At 41.7% G+C, this 21,864-nt stretch overlaps 1 protein-coding gene across 1 annotated transcript in view; it reads right to left on the reverse strand.

Moving 5' to 3' along the window:
• LOC113995995 (protein NEL-like) overlaps nt 1-15,204 on the reverse strand; it is a 37,611-nt gene extending 22,407 nt beyond the window's left edge. Inside the window, exons 1-2 of the mRNA XM_027736579.2 lie at nt 14,233-15,204; nt 13,934-14,062 (exon numbers count right to left, since the gene is read on the reverse strand). Of these exons, the coding sequence (XP_027592380.1) occupies nt 13,934-14,062; nt 14,233-14,287 (184 nt within the window). The 5' untranslated portion in view covers nt 14,288-15,204. The remainder of the gene's footprint in view (nt 1-13,933; nt 14,063-14,232) is intronic.
• Nucleotides 15,205-21,864: the final 6,660 nt, after the last annotated feature.

The following is a 21,864-nucleotide window of genomic DNA, read 5'->3' on the forward strand; positions in this document are numbered from 1 at the left end:
GAGTCCCAATCGTTTCAGAGAGAATAGCAAAACAGGAGCAGCTATAGTTTTCCAAACCCACATGAATCTGAGTTGGTTTCTCCAAGGCTGTAGGAAGGAACGCAGCAAGAGTCTGGGGGAAGATGCTGCAGTTCTACCTCAAATTTAAAAGACTACAAGATACAGGGTAAACACTAACCCTGTAAGACTCCAATGTGGGGCCATTCCCAAAGGGTGTGCTTAAGCTGCAGGGCCCAGGAGCACTGTCTAGTTCCCTAGTCCAGCTGAATACTAGGACTACAACTTAAATGTATGTCAGGATACAAACAGGTGCATCTAGACCTTTATGTACCCAAGTGCTCCCTGTAAACTGGATACAGCCTAGTCTCACCAGAACAAAAACTTACAAGTGCCAGGAGCAAGAATGCTAGTAAATCTCTCAAGTTAAATGATCAGGACCTTGGGATAGCCACAGACTGTTTAGGGAGATAGCCCACAAACTGCCCTTGTAGTTTAGACACCACCACGACATAATGTGTCTCACTTCTTATTTCCATTAAAGAAATGCTTCAGCAAGGATGTATGCAGATAGAAATGCAATCGATGGGAAGGAGAAAAGAAAGAGGGCAAAATGCTCTTCAGTTGAAACTAAACAATCGAAACAAAAACTGACTTGAAGCCAAATCATCAAATCAAATAAAAACAAGGGGAAAATGTCACAGTTTGTTCTCGCACCGTTTGGGGAGATTCCAACTACCTTTGCTTTGTAGCTTCCTCTATTCCGAATGTCACTTACAGCTTTGGTGTATCATCCAGCTTCCTCCACTTCAAACCATATGCAAAGTCCCACAAGTCACAACAGACCGACACAAAAGACTAGAAGAAGGGCCTGTCTCTGAACACATTTTGCCCCCAACTATATTGGCTGCTCATGCTTAAAAAATTCAACTTCATACTGTTCATCCTCAAAAAATGGTAATCATATCACTTCTGACCAAAACTATGGCTCACCTACATGCTACCTACTTTGGTGTTTAAAGTCATCTTGGCACAACTAAGAATTCAAATCCACTGCTGGACAAGAGGAAGGAAAGGTACTGAGAGCCCGGACACCTAGACTTAAAGGTAGTTGCAGTGTTTCTGATCTGAAATATCCAAACCGTTATTATGGACTGAACTTGCTTGTGTAATCAGGAATAGTTTGTACATTTGTCTAAATAATCGTGATTTCATTCAAAGTGCTTTGCTTGAAATGTTTTCTTCTCCATGTTCAAAGTCCCCAGGGAATTTTTGCTTGGTTTATTAAGCTTGTTTCCTTTCTTAACTTTTTGTTTTGAAGCTATAGGAACATTAAAAATTAACAACTATGCAAATAAAATTAAAATAGAATATATTTAATAGGGGGAAAACCTTCTACCTGGTATGATAGATTGAGATATCTGAGGGGTAGCAAGCTTTCAACTATTTCTGCCTGCTCCTGGCACTGATTTGGATGACTCTTTAGGATAGACTTTGAAAATTCAACTGTGGCAAAGTACAGCTGTAATGTAATATGCCTTCCCTGTATATTGACAATGATACCACTGAAATCTGCCTAGAAGCATTCTGCAAAAGACATGATACAAATCTAGTTTGAGAGCGATTATTCTAGTGGCTGGGTTAAGCCTCTGAGCTGGTTGCTTCTAGAAATCAAGAAAAGTCACATCTAACTGAATCTTTCTGTGATGCTAAGCTTACCTTCCCACAGCCTAACTAATATGACTTCCCCTGCTAAAACAGTCTCTTTGCATCCCTGTGAGGCTACAAAACAGTTGTTGAGGTGCCAGCCACTGAAGTACAAACTCTTTCAAAACATGGCAAACTGCTAACATGATCTTGAAAATCAGGCTTTGTGTCACTTGTACTTAACTAGACTGCACTGTGTGGAATGGGGAAGGTGGATCTTTCCTTCCAGCCCACCCATCTTCTACACTAGCAGAATTCAACTCCTTCAGTGAAGCTGTCAAATGAAGGGTGCAGCTGCTCAACATGATTCTCCTCCTGCATTACAGACCATGGAAATGTCATTTCAGTGGTGGTTTGCCTCAGTGTGTCAACAGCACAACACAAACAGCCATAGACAGCACCTTTGCTTGGTTAGTAGATCCATACAACACAAAGAAGTAGATGCAGAGAGAACAAGTGGTAGATTTACACCACTATATAAACATTCATTTGAGCATAGGACTAGGTATCACGGTTCTCTCAATCTCAGGCTTAACTTGGCAGAGCACAATGCTAAGACACTTGGACATCTATCATCCTCCCTTGGACTGTGGTCCTTTCAGCAAAGAAGGAATTTGCAATAGGATTACAAGTGGGAATCATTTACTGTAACGTAAAGCAGCCCTCAAAAAGGCTACACCTCAAAAAGTCAGGTGTGCTCTTCCAAAAATACATAAGGTCCATGACTAAGGGTTTCATGACTTTTGGACTCAGTAACTAAAAAGCAAATAAGAGGTAAATAGGTACAGTAAAGGTTTAGTGACTGTATCATACACTACACTACACTAACATATTTCTGATAATTTTTCAAACCTTTTGCAAATGAAAGGATAAGAAACCTAAGAACCTTCTGCTCCTTGTTCAGAAGAAATAGTATCCCTTGCAGTGTAACTATGTCATCATGCTAGATACTATCACCAGGAGAGAGAGGGTGCTACACAGAGCAGACCTATTACGTGATAACAAAATGGTGAAGATAAAAGACAGCTTCTGTTCTTGTTACTGAAATTCCACCCCTAGGAAATAAAAATGTGTGCTGTATGGTATGCTCTGCACCATATATTTATTATTGTAATGCTTTCTGGTGATTTATAGTTTCCAGATTATCAATTATATGATGCAATAGCTTTTTTTCTTATTATTATCAGTTTTCCCTCGTCTATATTTCAACCCTATTTTTAATTCCTCTTTAAATTTTGAAGATGTTTTGTATGTGCTCCCTTATAGGTAGTATTAAGTACTGCTACTTATAATTATGTTGTTCAGGTTTTTCACAGCAATACTACTATAAAACCTACTATGTTTGAACAAGGACACAGATGTAGCATTGAGTGAGATTTCTCTCTCGTTCTTCATTTCAATAGAGGCTCTAGCTACATTTAAAAGGTAGCAGCTACTGTAGCTTTAAAAATGTATATGTGTATATAAACATGTACACACAGAGCTCCCTTTAGGCACAAAGCAGCTTTCTAGAAGCTGCTTTGAGAATACCTTGAAACCTGTGGAGTAAAATCAAGCCTCTCGTTTTCCTTGCTGCTGCCATCTGTGGCATATGCACCTAGTTATGCTTGGCTGCATGCAGTCACATAAGCACTTTGTGTCAAACTGACCTAACAACAAACAAAAATATCACACCAAGAAATGCTGTTAACACTGGGACATTGAAGAGCAGAAGAAAAATAATGCATTGCCTTCCAGTCATACTGGTACTGTAATAAGGGCATGATATACCCTAGAACTACTAAAAGACTGATTTTATTTTCAGTCCCTTGTCATATAGCATGGTCAGGATTTTAACAGTTATTCAAGTTGTGCTCTGAGGGGGAGGATAGGAAGAAGAGGCAGTGTTGCCAGCCTTTTCCAAATGAAAAAGCAGGCTACTGAAGGTAAACAAAGGCTAATCAATTTAAAACAATAAAGTACAAACTTAATGAGAATAATAAACCATCTAAACAGATTATGCTAGGTGTAGATCAAGCTGCATGACATGACCTACCCCTCTCCCTGAAGACATGACAAAATTCAAATTCTCAATTATATCACACTCCAGTGGTGAACTATCATACAGTAACAGACTGTAGATCAGTATCCACCACGGTACCTCTGGATTAAGATCATGCTTGGTGTAGACATTCCAACACCCTCTCAGCAACATACCACATCTCTCCCTCACTTGGTTCTCACTGTGCAAGTGTCAGTAAGACTTATTCACGCTCTCTGCTCAGTCATTTTCTCTCAAGACCTCCTTTTCTGACCAGTATGATGCTCCTGAGGACCTAACTCCTGCAGCCTGTGTTTCACAGAATCAGTTAGGCTGGAAAGGAGCCCTTCAGATGATCTAGCCCAATCATAATAATTTCTGAATGCTCTGGAGGGTTTACCTTTTTTTTCCCCCCATTAAGAATCTGTTTCTCCCTCTTTGCATTGGTTTGAATCTCTCATCCTAGTTTTCCTTCATTTCTGGCTTTCTGAGGTACAAGCATTTTTTTCCCACATAAGGGCTAATTGCCTTCAGCTCACCAAAAGTGTAAAGAATTTTAGTGCTGATTTATTTTCACATAACACAATGGTGAGCTTAAGAAAACATTAATATGAGATCTGTTGTAATTTCACAGATAACCACAACAATGTGGTCTGAATGAAAAATTAACTTCTGACACAAGAGAATCGCCAACAGTCACCAATGCAGACAGAGAGCTTCAGAAAACTTAAACCTGTATCCTAACAGCAAAAGTAGCACAGCATGGCAGGGGGAGGGAGGCCACAACTGTTAAAAATTACATCTGAAGCGTGCCAGGCACAACCAACACCTTTGTTGCTAGCCACAGGTCTCCAGCAGTAGACTGAGCAAACAGCAGCAGATGGGGGAGAAGGCAGGAGACTGAACTGTAAACAGAATTTAGGCAGCAGCAAAAACAAGGGGGAATTGGCAGAGAGACCACACCTGAGGGTAGAGGGGGGACACCAATGCCACCAACTGTACTGGCATTCTTGGAAAAATCTCTACTCACAGAATATCTGTACTGATGCCAGGAAAATGAAAGGTTAGAAGGTTTTGAATCAGGAACATCAAAGAGGAAGGATCCAAAGAATACCATTACACACAACTCAGCTGTGAGCAGGGAAGACGGACAGAAAATACATTGGGAACCTGAGCTACCATTGCCAGAGGTTTCAAGGAAGCTGGGGAGAACTAGAGTCCAGATGCTCCTGCAAGAAGTTTTCTTTCAAGTCAGGTATAAATGGAGTCCACGCTTCTATGAATGTGTCCACTAGCCCTGGTTAACCAGCTACAGGTTTTCAACTCATATCCAATTTATAAGCTTGGATGAGTTAAAATCATAAAATTTGTCCAAACCCTAATTTCTTTGCTCTTGTACGCTTATTTTAACTGGATATCACTAAAACGTACTTAAGTGCACCAAAGAACAGCTTTCAGGAGAATACAAAGGCACCAGTTGCATTATTGAGTACCAGGTCTTTGATGCTACTTTGTGTCTTTGAAAATCTCTCCCTATACTAGAGCAACTCCACCAATACCCAAGATCTCCAGAGTACAGAAAAACTTACAGGGTCATCCACCCATCCTTAGCATATTAACTGAATGTAACACAATTACTACAACATAGCTAATGTTTTCTAGATATTTTATTTCATGCTATCTTCTAAAAAATAAAATGTGTGGAGATTTCCACGACTTCTTTTCAGTAGCTATTCCACAATCTAAACTAGTTCACTGTGAAAGTCTCCTTCTGTCTTAAATCCTCAATATCATTACCTTACTCTTACCTCTAGCTCTTTGAATACTAAATAATCCCTTCATTTTAAACCTCTAAGAATTTTCTAATACTAGACACTTATCATACAATACTTTTGTCATTGCTTGAACAAGCTGTACATACTGAAGTTCTTTCGAAAGCTTTCTTAGTAAGCCAGTCCTTTTGTTACTGTATAATCAGGTTTGTTGTCCTCTTCAGTCCCTGCAATTCATTGATATTCTTCTGAAATACAGAAACCCAGAGTGAATGCAATAACCCAGACACAATCTCAGTTTTAAAAAAATTCAAGCTCCCAGATCTTATTCATGTATGCTTTCGTTACACCAATGGTATATGCAGGGATTCTTAAAAAGAGCATCATTGAACAGGGTACAAAAGGTTTTCCTCAAGTCTACCCTCTTCCTTGAACGGATGCTGAGCAAATCTTCAAGTTCAAGGCATATTAGTCAATGTGACAGGAAATCTTAAGAGTGCCTTTGGAACAGCTGGGGCACAACATGCAAATGTGTATTTAGGGAGTTATTAAAACACAGATTATTGACTGCAAAACCAGAAAAGGTCCTTTGGAACCCTTCTGGATCATTACACAGCTGTATCTAGAGACTGGTGGACTTCCAGCCATAGAGTCAAGGCTGGTACATGTCACCTCTTTTTAGGATAAACAATATGGATGTTACTACCATCTAATTATACTTAAATAAGTATTTATGCTGGGGAAATTGTATAAATGTTGCTCTGACAGAGTGAGCAATTCTACAACTGGAGGTCTTTTTCTTATTATACTCCCTCTGTTTTCAGAGAGGAAAATAGCCACTCAAATTCCTCTAAGAGAGTTCTCAGTTATGGATCGCTAGCAATATTGATTATAATGGCTCCTTTGGAAACATTACAGTCTATTGCAGCAATGTTTTGCTGCAGCCAATGTTAATCTGCTAAAAGCCTTTTGAACACTGTGCCTTCAGAAGTCTGTTTTAGTCTTGTAAGAGACCATGTCCGTTGCTTTAGCACCTTGCAACAGCCCAGAGTTGCGAGAAGCATCTCATGAGATGACTCAACATAAAAGTCAGTTTTCTAAGCCTGCGTGTCTCTGAAGTCATCAGCATCACATACCCCCCAAAAAATGTATGCACCAAAAAAGAAAAGTAAACAAAAGGTTATTTAATGTAACAAATAAGTAGAATTTTTTACTGTAAAATTCTTCCATGTTGAAAATGACTACAGCTTTTTCCCTACCAAAACATGGTTTAAAGAGAAAGAAAAAGAAATAAGAAAAAAATTACTTCCTCAATGGAACCATAACTTAAATGACATATTTGCTACAAGTTTGGTATAAGTTTTTAGGGTTCGCTAATAGCTACCTGAGTGAACATTCGTAATGGGTATTTGTCCAGGCAAAAAAATTAAAAGCTAAAGTACCCTTTCTTATCATATTTCCCCTCAGATTTTCCTGAGAGGAAATCTTATGGACAGTGCCAAGAGGGAAAAATTAGCATTTCTTAAACACTGAGATAAAATATAGAAGAATTTAGCCAAAACAGATGGACAGGAAAAAAAAAAAAAAAGTGAAAATCCTTTTTTGCCCCTTATTCAGCTGTACCTTAACAGTAGAAGTAGAAGAACTGCTCAGTGCATCTGCACCTTGGCACAAAACCAAATGAGACCAAATATAGGGAACTGAAGAGTCACTATATGGAAGTACAGTTTCCAATGACAGCTATATAAAATTTCCAGCTCTTATCCAGTGGTTTTAAGTAACTTATGAACTCAGTTCTGTACCTCCCCTAAGACTCAGTGGAAATAGTGAAGTTAACCATACTTGGAGTTATTTTTCCAAGCTAGCACCTACATGCCCTGGAGGATACAGACTACAAGAACATAAGATGGGGAGGAGGAGAGCGTAGAAAACCTATTTCCCAAATCTTATAAGCAAATAGTAGGGGAAAAACAGACATTGTGACTGATCTAGATGTAGGAAATGCTGCTGTCTTCTATGAAACCTCACTGGAAAAGGAATCATGCTGCAGTAGGGGGAGAAACCATAAAAAAAAACATTAACCTTGCAAGTCTCAGGCAGACTTTGTGACTACAGAACTATGTCACAGCAAAAGCAATTACATAAGGGTAGCAAGACCTTGTTTTCCCACATCACTACCTCTCGCTAATGCAATCCTCCCCCAGCAACATGGAAAGATGTGCTCAATGGCTACCCGAAGAGTCATTGTCCTCTCTCTCAGGGCACACGTTGCATGTGCTGGGTTCTCTCTGGTACGCAGGACAGATGCTGTCCTCTACACTTACACTTTTTTTGATACTTTATATGTCTAATATACATTCTCAACAACAATATTTATTTGAAACTTTCAGCATAAGACAGGTGCAATCCACAAAAGCTACAAGCCAAGTTTTCTGTCATTCCTTAACATTATTTTGTATCAACTATGCACTAATGACTAGATTCAGGGATAATAAGCTTTTCTTCTCTGGAAACCAGGGTTTCCTTGGTATCTGTCATATCATAGGTACCCATTCAGTTTCTATTTCTCAGTCCTACCCTCTGCTGTACCATTACAAGCATCAATCACAAGCCCACAATATTTAAATATTTTTCTTCCCCTAACTTTTTCCCTTTCTACTTTACAGATAAACCAGCACAGCAGTAGTTGGCAAGCAACACAATCACCAGTACTGGGTATCCTCACGATTATTCAGCAGTGGATAAGTGCATCATAGTTCTCCATGCATTAAAGCTCAGCATGGTTTGGGATGGGAAATGGATGCATGATTCTCACATACTACTTCCTCCTTTTTGGGCAGGCTCTTCAAGCATCAGATGCTTCCCAAACACCTCCTCTTGCTACCACTGCTAACAGGTGGAGGAGGATGTTGAACATTAAGCTCTTCTGGAGCAAGGGGATGCCTTGCAGTAGCAGCTAGAGCAGCAGGCCCTAGAAAAAAGCAGCCCAGCTCTTCAGGGCTCTCCTTCAACATCCAGCCCAGCTCCCCAGCAGCATCAATCACTACCCTGGCAGTGCCCTACCACAATGGTTACTGTTGCACGGGTGCAGAGGTGACTTAGGAAAGTGCCAGAGATGAAAGGCAGCCTAGGAAAAGCTTCGGCTGTTGTTCCAGATATGCCAAAACCTGGACCTTTCTGGTTACCACATTGTCATAGAGCAATTGCTTACACTAGACATTTCTAACATCAAAAAACATGCCAGTACTTACTGAAATTAAACTTTTTTTAGAACTTCTATTATCTACAGATGATCTCTATGCTGGAGGTCCCACATTTTGAGAATTCAGTGTTTCCAAAAGAAACCACTTTGCATGCAAGACAAAAAATGCTGCAGATAGGTATTCACTCTGCAGTCAGCTAAGCCAGTTGGCAACATTAACATCCTCTTCCCCAGTTCTCTGTTACCATTCCTCTGGGAGGGGTGTACAGCTGGAGAAAGGGGATTTTGCAGGACTGTAATCCATGTCACTGCAGTCAGCCAGGTTTGCTCCTGAAGCTGGCTGACTTTGCCATCAGCAGACAAGGGAACACTCATATAATCTCTCGCTTTGGAAGAGTTGTTGGGACAGTAACCTCTAGCTCCTAGGTAGTGACAAGCAGCTGGGAACAGTAATATTTTCAGCAGACTCAGCTGGAACCTGGAGAAAGCATCTGTCCATAGTTTCAATGACAGGTGGCAAGGAAAAAGCTGTGTGTGTGAAGCACATAGGCAATGTAAATCCTATTTCTGCGAGAGAAAGTTTATTCGCCTCTACTTTTAAGGCTTTATTTTTAGCTCCTTTATTTAGTAATGTCCAGAGAAGGTATCATGAGACAAAACACAGTGAACCTTCCAAAAGCATATAAGATATAGTAATATTGCCTTGCCAGTGTTTTAAAATAATGTACTAATGATCCAGTCATACAGCAACAGGTAACAAATCTCTTATACCAAGAGGCCTATTTTAGGGATTTTTTTTTCTCCTGCCAGCAAGTGCCAATTCAAAGAACAGTACTGACGAGTCCTTTCATTCATCACAGTGACAGGTTAAATTATTTTCTGGTGCTTTATAGCACATCTCGTTCCCCATCAGAATATACCGCATCTTGCTTGTAGAACTGTCCCTCCTCATCAGAAATATCAAAATATTATTTATAGCCATATTATGAATTACATATCCTAACTGGTAGAGAAAAAAAAAACAAACAACCTTATCCTCTGAATGAGTTCCAATTTCTGCATTGATACATAAGCTCTCACACTTTCATGACTGCCATCTCCTTTTTATCTTTTTCTTAAATACACATTCCTGTGTTAGTAACCATCTGACTGCACTCTTCTGTGCATCTTTCAGCCTCCTCTTTGAGTATATGCCCACCTTTTGATGGGCATATACTGTCCTTACACATCACCTGGTTTTCATTTTTTTGCCTCTCATCACTTGATCTATGGTGTACTTTCTACCACTCTCCACTGGTGCTGGAGACAGATAAAAGATGTCTCCATTACTATATACATACACACATACGCACACACTCTTTGGACAAAAAATAGTCTGATGCATACTATTTCCTCTCAAGGAGACAGATCCAGAAAGATTATAAAAATATTATATTTGTAAAATACATATACAGAGTCTAAAGGGAGGAGGGAGGGTGACAAAAAGTTACTGCCTAACAAAATTACAGAGAAGACCAGGTTACTCTTGCAGCCCCTCTTTAGATTCTCACATCTCAGAACACCATTTCCCACTGCCAGTTGAAATACCTGGCTTCACTGGACCTTGCATGTGCTTAATGTTATGTGTCCTAGCATAGACTTGAGACAGTCATCCAAAAGCCTTTTCACCCTTCAACCTCTGTTGTAGTTTTGTCCACCTCTTCAAACTTCCCTGCCGTTACATATGCAACAAGCGCTCTTGCAGCAATATGATTTCCATATTGCATAGGAAAATGGCTATTGACTTTCATCTCCACCTATCTCCTCATTGTATTAATGCACTATATTTACAAAGAAAGAATTCTAAGAACCACAACAGGTACTTCTCCAAAAGCCTTCAACTGAATTAATTATACTTCAATCCACCCACCTGGTTTGGGCTTTACCCAAGTGTCATCCCTGTTTTGCAAAGGGAAGAACGAAGGTACTGAGAATTTCATTGACTTACATAAACGGTCGCCAAAATAGATATTCTGACTTCTGCTCTGCTGCTCTGACCAGAAGAGGAATAATTTTCCTCTCAACATATTTTGACATAATAATATCTGCTGTTGGCTAGAAAGTGCTGGCAGATGTTCACATATAGCAGCACTAACATTTCTGAAGACTTCCTCCTGTTTTCTATTCATAATTGTATCTTCCCACAAGCTACTCTGGAACGTTTTACAATTACTTTGCAAATCACATTTCCAGAAAGACAAGTCCCTGCAGCTAACTAGAGCCAGATTATAGTGGCATTCAGTTGCTACCATCCACAACAACCAAGGAGAATCACATGCTTAAGAAGTTTTAGAATCCAAGACAACAGCATCTAGATCTGCTGCACTCAGAGCACACAGGTACAAACAAACAAACAAAAAAAAAAAAGCCCAAATGACAGCAAATTTCAAATGGCTAAAATTTATTTCTAAATCATGAACTGTATAAGGAGCATTCTAAATGCTCTTGAATGGACAATAACAGCCTAAAATTACCTTTAGAGAGTAATTGCTTACTGGTTTATATGGCCTAGAAATATAAGTACTTTTGAAAAATCAATTATATGAGGAAGAATTTGTCAGAACAGCCAATTAGATGCTAAACCCTTGTATTGTAAATTGATACTACATCTAATTAAGCAGTCAAACCTTTTTGCCTAGAAACAGAAGGAAAGAGACTGCTCTGTTTTAGCTGTATGTACAATTTTCCCGTCATATATCTTTGTCTGTTACCTGTTGGCAGTTCAACATGCTACTTTCATAATTTCCTTCTACAATAAAGAACAGCATTTAGGATTTCTGTATGTTTTAAGCTTACGTAAAATAAGGCTTCACATCAGTTGAAAGTGTGATCTATCCAAAAAGGCAACATATTAAAATATCATAAATATGTATACAGTACAAAACAACATTCAATATCTAAAGAAACCAAAAGGCAAAGGATCACATGTTAAAGCTTCCAAAATAAGTTCACAGATCATTTAAAGTCATTTGTGTCATTCTCAAAAAATCATTTCTGTCTAGAACTAACGCTCTAGCTGGAATAAGGAAAAAAGCAGAGGCAAACCCAAATTCCAAGTCAACACATACATGTATTTGAAATTCAAGCACTGTAAATACATACATCAAAAGGCATACACTGCAGCAATGTTCCTAAAGTGTGAGCTCTAAGAGCAGAACAAAATTTACTAAGTGGACCCAGTGGTCTAATCAAGGAAGAAAACTTCTCTATTTCTAAATGCAAGTTCAAAAATTAAAACCTCTCTGCTCAGTAAGGACCCCATTTACTATAAGAAAATCAGCAGTCATCTCATACAGTAGTAGGGAAAATTGTCTCCAGTCCTGCAGGGCATTGAGGACTTCCTAAGGGACACTGAGTGACTTCAACCACCATTTAGACACAAGTGTTTTCATCCTTGTTATTCCCCTGATTCTTCTTAACAAAATAAAAAGGTTGTTTTGAAAATTTAAAACTCCTGTCTCCTTTTGTTATGAATAAACTGCTAACCCATTTGGGAACTGTGTACACTCATATTTGCAAGGAAAGAGGGAAGAACTTGGAAAAAAATTCTTTAGTAACCCAGTAGTTTTTTGTCCTGTCACTGGGAAAATATATAAGAAGTCTTATTCTTCCAAGTCTCTAATCCTGTTACCACTCAAGACAAAGTGAGTTATGACTTCCCCCTCACCCCAACCCATTACAGTACAATGGGGCTGCAACTCAGAACCATACCTTAAAAATTACAGCTATTTTAGGACACAAAGTTCACTGCCACACAAACGCGTTGCCATTCTAAGCAGCCATCCCCTTCACAGAGGGCTCTGCTCTGCAGCCACAAGCCCATCAGAGATGTCTGAAGCCTGCATGTGCCAGTGTCTTAGAACGCATATGCCCATGCGTCTCCACATTCGTGTCCATAGTGACACATGCTGGCTGTTCTGGGGAAGAACATCTAGAGAGGTCACCTCAAAAAAAAAAAAAAAAAAAAAAGCACCTTTGGCAACTACTAGCTTCTGATAAATTATCTCATTTATGCAAACATGAAAAAAAATTCCTTTTCAGATCTTATCGCCCTTTCTCCCTTGAATTATAACTCTTCTGTATGTGAAACACAGCCTCTTGCCTGTTGCACTAGAAATCCGTTCAAATCCAAGCTGAAACTTCTGGCACAACACAAGAAGCCAGCGATCAGGTCCCCCCTATTTTAAAAGTGCAGGCTGATGTGGAGATTTGCTTGTGCTTCACCAGATGTTGAGCCATATTCCTTGTTTTTGTTTAGTCATAGTTTATAAGGAGCATTTAATCATCTTTCAGAGAAGAGACTTGCTTCTAAAATCCATTCCTAGGCTTTTTTTTTTTTTTAATTAAGATAGAGTTGGGTTTTTTCCTAAAATATTCTTGACTCCAGCTTCATTTTACATATCAGTATGTTACCAATGTGCAATTAAAAATACACTGATAATGAGCAGATGTAGGCAATGTAACTGATGCCAATATATTCAACTAGACATGAAGAGTTTTTTTACAGTCCTTTATGAATTACAGTATAAGGAAGTTTAATATTTTTTAATAAACCATCTAAATGTATTTTTGAAAGATGGAAGATTACTATTTTATTCCTATTCCCAATATTAGCAAAGAAACAATCATAAGCACTAAAAGAGACCAAAACTCATTCTTTGTTTCTCAGGAGGGTAATGTCACAGAAGCTCCCAAGGGCTAGTTTCCCTTGGCAAAAAAAAAAAGGGGTGTTCTTATTTCCAGCCATCTGCCTCCTTCCGCCAGGGCACTCCATTTCAGCATTTTGCTCAATTCACACGAAACTTTCACTGAGCTTCTCCTTAGCTGGAACTGGGGTATGATAGCGTTTCCCAAGTAAAGCAGTAGAGTGGGTGGTGCTATTATTCATCACCGCACCCCACGACTCACAAAACAAGCCATCTGCCATCCTTGTTCCTGCTGTAGTTTAATTAAGCGTCTACCAGTCAAAGGAAAAAGAAAATAAAAGGGGGTGAGAGAGGAAAAAAAAAAGAAGGAGGGGGACTGTGAAGAAGAGTGGAAGAAAATCGAACAGGAAGGGAAGGGACGGGCCCCCGGTGTCTCAGGAGCGGGCAAACCCCTCGCGGTGGGTGAAGGGTGGGGGGCGCCCCGTGAGCGGCGCCGGGTCCGACGGCCGCGGCCGGAGTTTTGGGGCCGGGCGGGCCGGGGCGGCCGTACCTGGGAAAAGGAAGGCTTTGCTCCCGTTGTGCAGCCCCGGCACCTGGCGCACGCCCTCCGTGGAGCCTCCCAGTTGTAGCTCGGACAGCACGTCGATCTGCAGCGAGGGGTCCACGCCAAAGCCTGAAACTGACCCAGAAAGTGCCATCACGCACCCGCCGACGCCGCAACTTCCCGGGTTGCCCCCGAGCCCCGCCGCCGCTCCCCGCACCTGCGGCCGCCCAGGGGCCAGGGGCCGCTGCGAAGCTCCGCCAGCCCCACTCCCAGGCGCTCTCCCGGCGGGTCCGGCATCCGCCTACCTGGCCCCAGGCAGAGGAGAAGGCAGAGCGTGCTCAAGCGGATGCCCGACTCCATGGTACACCGATGCGCTCAGTCCATAGTCCCCCTTCTCCGGCAACTGCGGGCAAAAAGCCACCGGGGCACAGGCTGGGTCCCTCTCCGCCTCTCACCGAGCGGCGCGGACCCCGCGCCGCCCCGCAGCGCGCATCACGGCAGGCGCCGCGCCGCCCCGCCGCCGGCCGGAGCACACAAAGGCGAGGGCGGGGGGCGTGCGGGCAGCGCAGCCCTCCGCCCGCGGGCAGACAATGGGGGAGCCCGCCGGAGCCTCCTGCCGCCGCAGCCGCACGAGCGAGGCCGCGGGAGGCGGAGGCGGCGCGCCCGTGCCCCGCAGCTCCCCGCCCCGCCGCCACCAGGCGCAGCCCCTCAGCTGGAGAAGAGCCGCCGCCGCAGCAGCCTCCGCCCGGCTCCCACGGGAGAGCCGCTCTCCTCTCCGCCGTCCAGCAGGGACAGCGGCACCAGCGGGAGGGGCCACCGGTTTATGCCACGGTCACAGGAGCCGCCCACCGCCTCCGCCGGGCCCAGCAGGGCCGGGGGGAGGCACCGCCCCGTCCGCCGAGGGCGCGCCGGGCGCGGGGGGTAGCCGGGTCCTCTGTCGGGGAGCTACGGGCGGGCCCGGTCCCAACAGCCGGGGGCGCCGCTGGGAACTTTGAGGGGAGCTCTCCCGGGGAGCTCCACCGGGGCGGGGGCGGCGGGGAGGGCCCGTGTGCCCCCGAGGCCGCGGCTGGCAGCGGCCGATCTGCGCTGGCCCTGACCCTCGGGGCGCTCTCCTGCCTGCTGGCGGACCCGTGCTGAAGTCACCGGTTGTTTCCTTCCCAACGTGATGCTGTCCAGTGTCCGGCGAAGCCACCGACTGATCTTTGAGCACGAATAAAAAGAATTTTGGAAGGGCAGGGTTTGGGGGAAACAAAACAGGACGTTTCCAGTCGCTGACCAAGATGGGAGTGTGCCGAGCTGGCGCGGGGCTGACAACCGCAGGTTCCCTTTCCCTGTCGGAAGATTCTACACAGCGGTCCTGTCCTCGGCTCTTTAACAAACCCTCCGCCCCCCCAGCAAGTGACATTTCTGTGCCGTACTTTGTGTGCCTATAAAGGGGGCTAAGAATAGCCTTATTCTTCCCTTCCCTTTCACAGACTACCAGTGTGCAGGGCAGGAATGTCTTGTTGCCAGTTTGTCAAATTATGCAGAATAAAGGATTGGGGGTTTATTTTTATTTTTTTTTCCAATTTCACATGCATGTTAATAAGACCCTAATGTCAGCTGGTGATTCCAGTATTGTTTATTGACCTCTGCCAAACTCATCCTCTGTGGTTTTTGCAAATAATAAAATCTTTACAAGTAACCTTTCACATCTTTCACAATAATCATTCGGAAGGCTGAAAGGAAGAGGAGTTTTGTCTCCTTTTTTTTTTTTTTTTTCCCAAGGCAACCGTGGGAGTCAATAGTAAATCTCCTTTCCAGACTAAATTAACTAATTGAGATACTAAGCAATACACAAAGCAAACATCTTCTTTCTTATAAGAAAAACTAAATTAAAAAAAAAAAAGAGAGAGAGAGAGAAGTGTCTACAGATGAAAGTGGGAAATGCAATCCATCCCTCAACCCAAATTCAGAGCACGGGTGTTAGAATGTGGTTCCAGTGTGCCCAACATGCTTGTCACCCTCGGAGGAGCTATGGACTTCTTCTCCAGGTGGCAGGATGAGCCAGTACAGCTCCATGAGAGGGGCTTCTACAGCCGCTTCACATTCCAACTGGTCTGAAAACAAATGAAATAAAGGAACCCTGCTGCAGGTACCACCTGTGTAACTGGTCATACAGCATCCCTGATGTTGTATCTTGCATAATCAGAGTTGTCAGTGACATTCCACCCCCATCCCAATCAGCCCAGCACCTCTTCTGCACCAAAGCTTTGTCTCCAGCCTTTTAGTGATGTGGAACTGTGCTTCCAAACTCATGAAATTCATTGGCTGCCAGAGCAGTCTTAACAAATGATGCGTTTCCTTGGGAAAGTTAATGGACAACAGCCACACATCAGTGGTTGTTTTCATGCTATTTAATCACATTGGTTACAGATAGCTCAGCCAGAAGCAATTAATTTGAGAAGAAATAGGTTCAAAATCTAAAGTAATAATGATGCATAATGAGCCCTGCCGCCAGTTGAGTCAGGCACACAAGCAAACAAATCAAAAGAGGCAAACATCTGCCTTAAGTTCTTTGCATCTGCCAGCAGCCACTGACATTTTCCATTAGCTGGGCCTGCTGGAGTAACATAAGCATGAAGATCAGGTGGAGTACATCCCTTTAATAATCTATTTTTTCCTCAGTTGATCTCCAAGGAGTGTCCACTCATCTTCCCGTACATGAGAAATCACACAAAACGCCATCCAACCTAATTTATCTATTCCCCCGTATTTATCTGGAGACCAGGGTAGACATCACACACATTACACAAAGCTGGGTTTCTGCTATTTGAAATGTCAATAGTGACAGTATTCAGCTAACCAAGAAGTAAGTGAACAGCAAAATGGGAATTTCTACCAATACAAGGAACATGACACTGATGAATAAATCTTTCAAACAATTGTCTAAACCTAATACATACTTCTACCCATGTAATCACTTTCTGATCTCTCTAGAAACATGCAGTTTCACCATCTTTATGAACATGTCCCTTCTTAAATTTGGATATCATGGATATACCTGAAAAAATGTTTTTTTTACACTTTCGGATGTCTGGAATGTTCTTCCCTTTGATGGAAACCATGTCTTTTAGCCAAGAGATCTACAAACACTTCATGCTGAGGTGCACCATAATCTACTCCACACATGGGAAATGGTGACAGACCTAAGAAAAAGGTTCAGTATGTACAGATCTGTAATAACCATGCATCGATGAAAGTGCTTTCTACATTAAGCAAGGTCTCTGTCTAGAGAAGCCCGTTTCAGATATTAACCTTTACATGTCTCACCAATTTTCAAGGCTCTCCAGAGACTAGATATCTCAGAGGTGGTTTGGTTTTGTTTGGTTCTGGGAGGTTGGCTGGTGGGTTGGTAGAGGTTTTTTCGGTTGGTTAGGGGTTTTTTGTTTTGATTTGTTTATTTTGTGGGCTAAGATAGTTCTTATCCTTACAAATGCTAGCAGTGAGATTACTCAAGGAAATGTCTGTAGAAGACAAGACTAATCTTTTGCACTTGCTATGGGACTTCTCCTGTGGCTTTCTTTGAAATACCACCTGGTCATAGGTATTACCATATCTACAGTGGAACAATCCCTTTACAAAACCTCCAGGACGAAATGGCATTCTGTAATTCCACAGCAATGGACAAGTCAACAATAGCACACATACAGTTTCACCAAGTATAAGTTAAAAGGCTTTCTGAGGAGATGACCTTGGACCCAGTGACTAGATCTCCTGGAAGGGGGAATGGCCCTGGCAGTTACGTGAGCCTGCCATGTCACACTAGCAGGAGCATACTCTGTAACACAGCTTTGGTGCTTTGTAATACAACTGACTCATAAACAGTCTTCCAGTCATCAATGTTTCGATTTCAATTACATTTTTAGATTAAACGGATATCACAATATTGGTGTCCCCCTTACAAAAACCCCACTAGATGCTAAAAAGTAAATAGGCCTTCTGACTAATGACTAACATTCACAACAATTTTCATGCCAAATGGAGAACTAAGGGATGTGTGACAAGCCCCAAATTAATGAATGATTTAATTGCAAGGGGAATATCATATTAATTATGCTCATATTAATTACACTCATATTAATTATATGGTAATAAACTGGACCAAGTAGAGCTCTTAAAGCATGCAGGAGGCAATCCTGCACTGGGAAAGCATTACTTCTCTTACCGTAGCTTATCTGGGTCTATTTATTTTTAAAGAAAAACATGAATATTTTATTCACAGTAGTTTTACCAATGTGTTTCAGTGCTGGAACCTGGAGAGTCCATGTGAATTTAAGAAATATATAAAGAATTGTCACTGACCTACTTATAAAACACTGATGCAACTTTTTTCTGAAAGTATATTGCAAAACATGTGGAGTTGTTTACTCAACATTATAATAGTGCTTTAATGCAGCATTTATACAGAAAAGTATTTGTAAAACATGATGTTCCATAATTAATACTTTTTGAACTGGAACAAGAAGAATAGTCTGTTGTCATAGAGAAGCAGCTTTTTAATTTGAGTAAATTTGATACTGCCGGGGATGAGGGCTTTCTATTAGTTACAGTCAAGGAAAACGCAGGCAAATTACACTGCAGCACTTTCTGTTAATACCCGTCAATGTTGGACTTCTCTCTCCACCATTATATCATTATGATCCACATTTTCTGTCTATGAAAACTGTCATGTGTAAAAACTGTACAGTTGTTGTGTAATGTGTAAAATGCCATGAGAGACTAAGGTGAGACCATCAAACCCATTTTCACTTGTTTTCAAAATGATGGCTTCAACAGTAAGGAGCAAAGCTCAGATGCTGTTTTTGAATAAACCTCAGTTGTTTATCAAATAGTTTTTTCTTGCCAGCTTCCTGACCAGATCTGTGAACTTTGGTGGCACCCTCTCTCTCCAGCACATACACCCTCTCTTTGTTTATGTAAAGCAGGTGATTTACTTTTGCTGCTTTTTTAGCCTCCTCACAGCTCCCCGCTTGCATCCCCTTCTCTTACCAATTCCCCAGATGCTTTCTGCCCTTTAGCAACATCCTCTCACACAGGTGTTCTCTTTCTTTCCCTCTTTCTCTCACACAAAAGTGCATGCACACCAGCTCCTTTGCTCATCTTCTCTCTGCAATTTGTCAGTCTTGCAGCCTCCCTTAGGTGAGAACTGGTAGCAGTATTAGTATTAGCTGCGGGCTGCACTCTGACTTTCTGACCAGGAGAACTTACATGAGATTTAAATAAAGCACTTGGCAAAGACTCAGCAGAGACTGACAAACTGACTAAGCTATACACCCTACCATGACAGCACCGGCTCTGTTAAAAAGCCTTGGTATAAAAGACATCCCTCTCAAGCATGTGTCAGCTGAGGAGACATCACCCATTTTAGCTAGTTATGAATGTTTCATATCAATTTGATATTTTCCCACTTTTAATTGCAAAATTTACTTTCTATTGGAGAATAGAGCTGTGAAACAAAGGCTATAGCTATTTAAGGAACACACCTTAAATCTCTTGAAATTTCAAGTCTTCCTGGGTCTTTGTACCATCTTCACTTGATTATACTTAATGTCTTGCACCTGCAGTTGCAGCTTTGGCAAGTGGAGACGGATGCAGTCTGCAGTGGAGAAGCAGCTCCAGGAGTGGTGTAAGTTACAAGCTTGTTGTGCTGCCACATTCTTCTGAGTGCAGAAAGAGAAATTGAGGCAATTACATTAATGAGAGATAGAGATGAAGGTATTTTTCAGTTTTCCCAACAATTCTTGTTTGATTCAGGGGAAAGGAAGAAAGGCTGAAAGTGCAGGCTGTGCTCTCTTCTTCCCAAATTTGAACTTAAAATCTTCCAAGTTGCGAAGTCCCCACATTAACCTTTCTTGCTGAAGTCTTGTTTTTTATACTTACTTTATTTTATCACTCCAAGAGAGTGCACATCCCTTTGATGTAAGGTAGAAGTGATAGACTGCCCTGCTGGCAGCCTTCACACATTATGATGCCTAAAAATGTTTTTCATGGAAAATGTCAGCTAGGATTGCTGACGTTGTATTTGGCATGTGGAACCATATGAAGAAAGAAGAGGATAGTTCATGATCAGTATCTAATTATCTCAGTTCTGCCAGTCCAGACCACAATAACAATTAGGCAAGATTAGAGTTGAATTACCTTGACCTAACTGTGCTCTGTGTTTTGATCATTCTGCCATCAGATGTATAATCCCCTATTAAAAATGGATCGGCATATCCATCGCAAATATTTACGATAACAAAAATTGGCATGAAAAGACTTTAATCTTGTATGCTTTACTCTTGTAATAAAGAAAAAAAATCTATGCAGCCTTTACTACAGCCAGACAGTGGCTGGAGTAGGAGTCCCTAGAAGAAGGTGGGTGTAACATTTTTCTCCTTCCGCCACCTAATACAAAAAGTAATTCCATCTGCAAGTACCAAAGCGGAGAGAGAACTTCTGATAGTATAAGACTTTCTAGTGTAGAAAGCAAGGGTAAATCAACATCTAGTATCTGGGAATCAAATCAGAACAAATCTATACTTGACAGCGGAATTTTTAGTGACTGCAAGAGACTCCAGGGTTTCTTTTCATTAAAAGCAGATGCCATTTTAGAGAACACATGTTTAGGTTTGACACAGACACTAGGGGATGACATTTACAGCTTTCTTTAGTGGTCAGAGTCAGTGAAGAGATTCCAGGCAACTTTGGATCAGGGACCAGATCCAGATTCTCTTCCCAGACCCCATCCCCAGACGCTGCTCACTCAGAAAGAACAGACGCTTGTGGTACTGGGCTCTCCTTTCCTTTCCATGTGCTCATATCTATGTGCTGCCATATCAATAAATTTGCCAAATCCAACACTGATTTTTTCAAAAAAATCCTGTCTGCCTGGTGCGTCATGAGTGGGACTGCAGTGGAACAGTCATGCATCCATTTAGTTTTCAGTTGAGCAAAGTTGGCTCTTGCCTTGTAGATAGTGGGAAAAAATAGTCTAAAACAAGCTTGTGACCTCAAAGGTACAAATTTTACATCTCCCAGTATAGTGTAATTTCTTCTGTAATATCAGGAGACAGTATCACAGATTCTCTTACACTACCTGACAAGTAATAGACTTTTCAAACTTGATGTGTACACTTTTCATACCCAAAGGCGTATTTATTAGGCAAACTAGAATAGTTTCAATGTTTCTATCAGTTATCAAATAATTGAGAAGGCCTTCAAGTCGTGTAGCATTGTGTAGTACCATTAAAATATCATCAAACTTCTATTCCTAAAGGACTTTGGGTTTCTACTGCCTAGAGAGAAAAATGTAGAAGAAAGGGAACAACCTGGGTGGTGAGGGACGTGTCTACACTTTGGTGCAGACACCTGAGTCACATCAGGCTCACTGGCTAGGAGATCTCTAGAGCCGTGTTAGCTCAGGTACTGCAGTGCTGGGACATGGTGGGTGGCTGCTGGATGCGAGGAGGCATCTTAGAACAGCGCTGTACTCTGGCAGAGCAGTGCCTGGAGATTTCTGAACCCCGTGTCACTGCAGAGACTAAACATATCCAGTGCCAGTCTTGCCAAATCTCCCTGCAGCCAAAGGGAGACCTGACTTGCGTTGTCAGGAAGAAGAAATGCGCGCTGTACCTCAACCCGCACTTCCTGGGTTAGTTCTATATATGCGATAAAAGAAACCCCAGTTCCAAAGAGCCAGAACAGTCTGGTAGTGAATTTGATACAAAATTCCAGAACGTAAATGTTACATTGTTTTGGCATTGCTTTTTAAGCCACAAAATTTTAATTCTCCATTAATTAATCTAGCAAAATCATTATTGAAATTATAGTAAATTCCATTATTTGTTTTTTTGGAACAAAGAAGGAAGAGAAATATTTGGGCTCGTATGTTCTTAAAAATAATCATTTATAGG

The sequence above is a fragment of the Pipra filicauda genome, unplaced genomic scaffold (genome assembly GCF_003945595.2).
Source record: "Pipra filicauda isolate LSUMZ 115617 unplaced genomic scaffold, ASM394559v2 scaffold672_size169183_pilon, whole genome shotgun sequence".
Classification (NCBI taxonomy): domain Eukaryota; kingdom Metazoa; phylum Chordata; class Aves; order Passeriformes; family Pipridae; genus Pipra; species Pipra filicauda.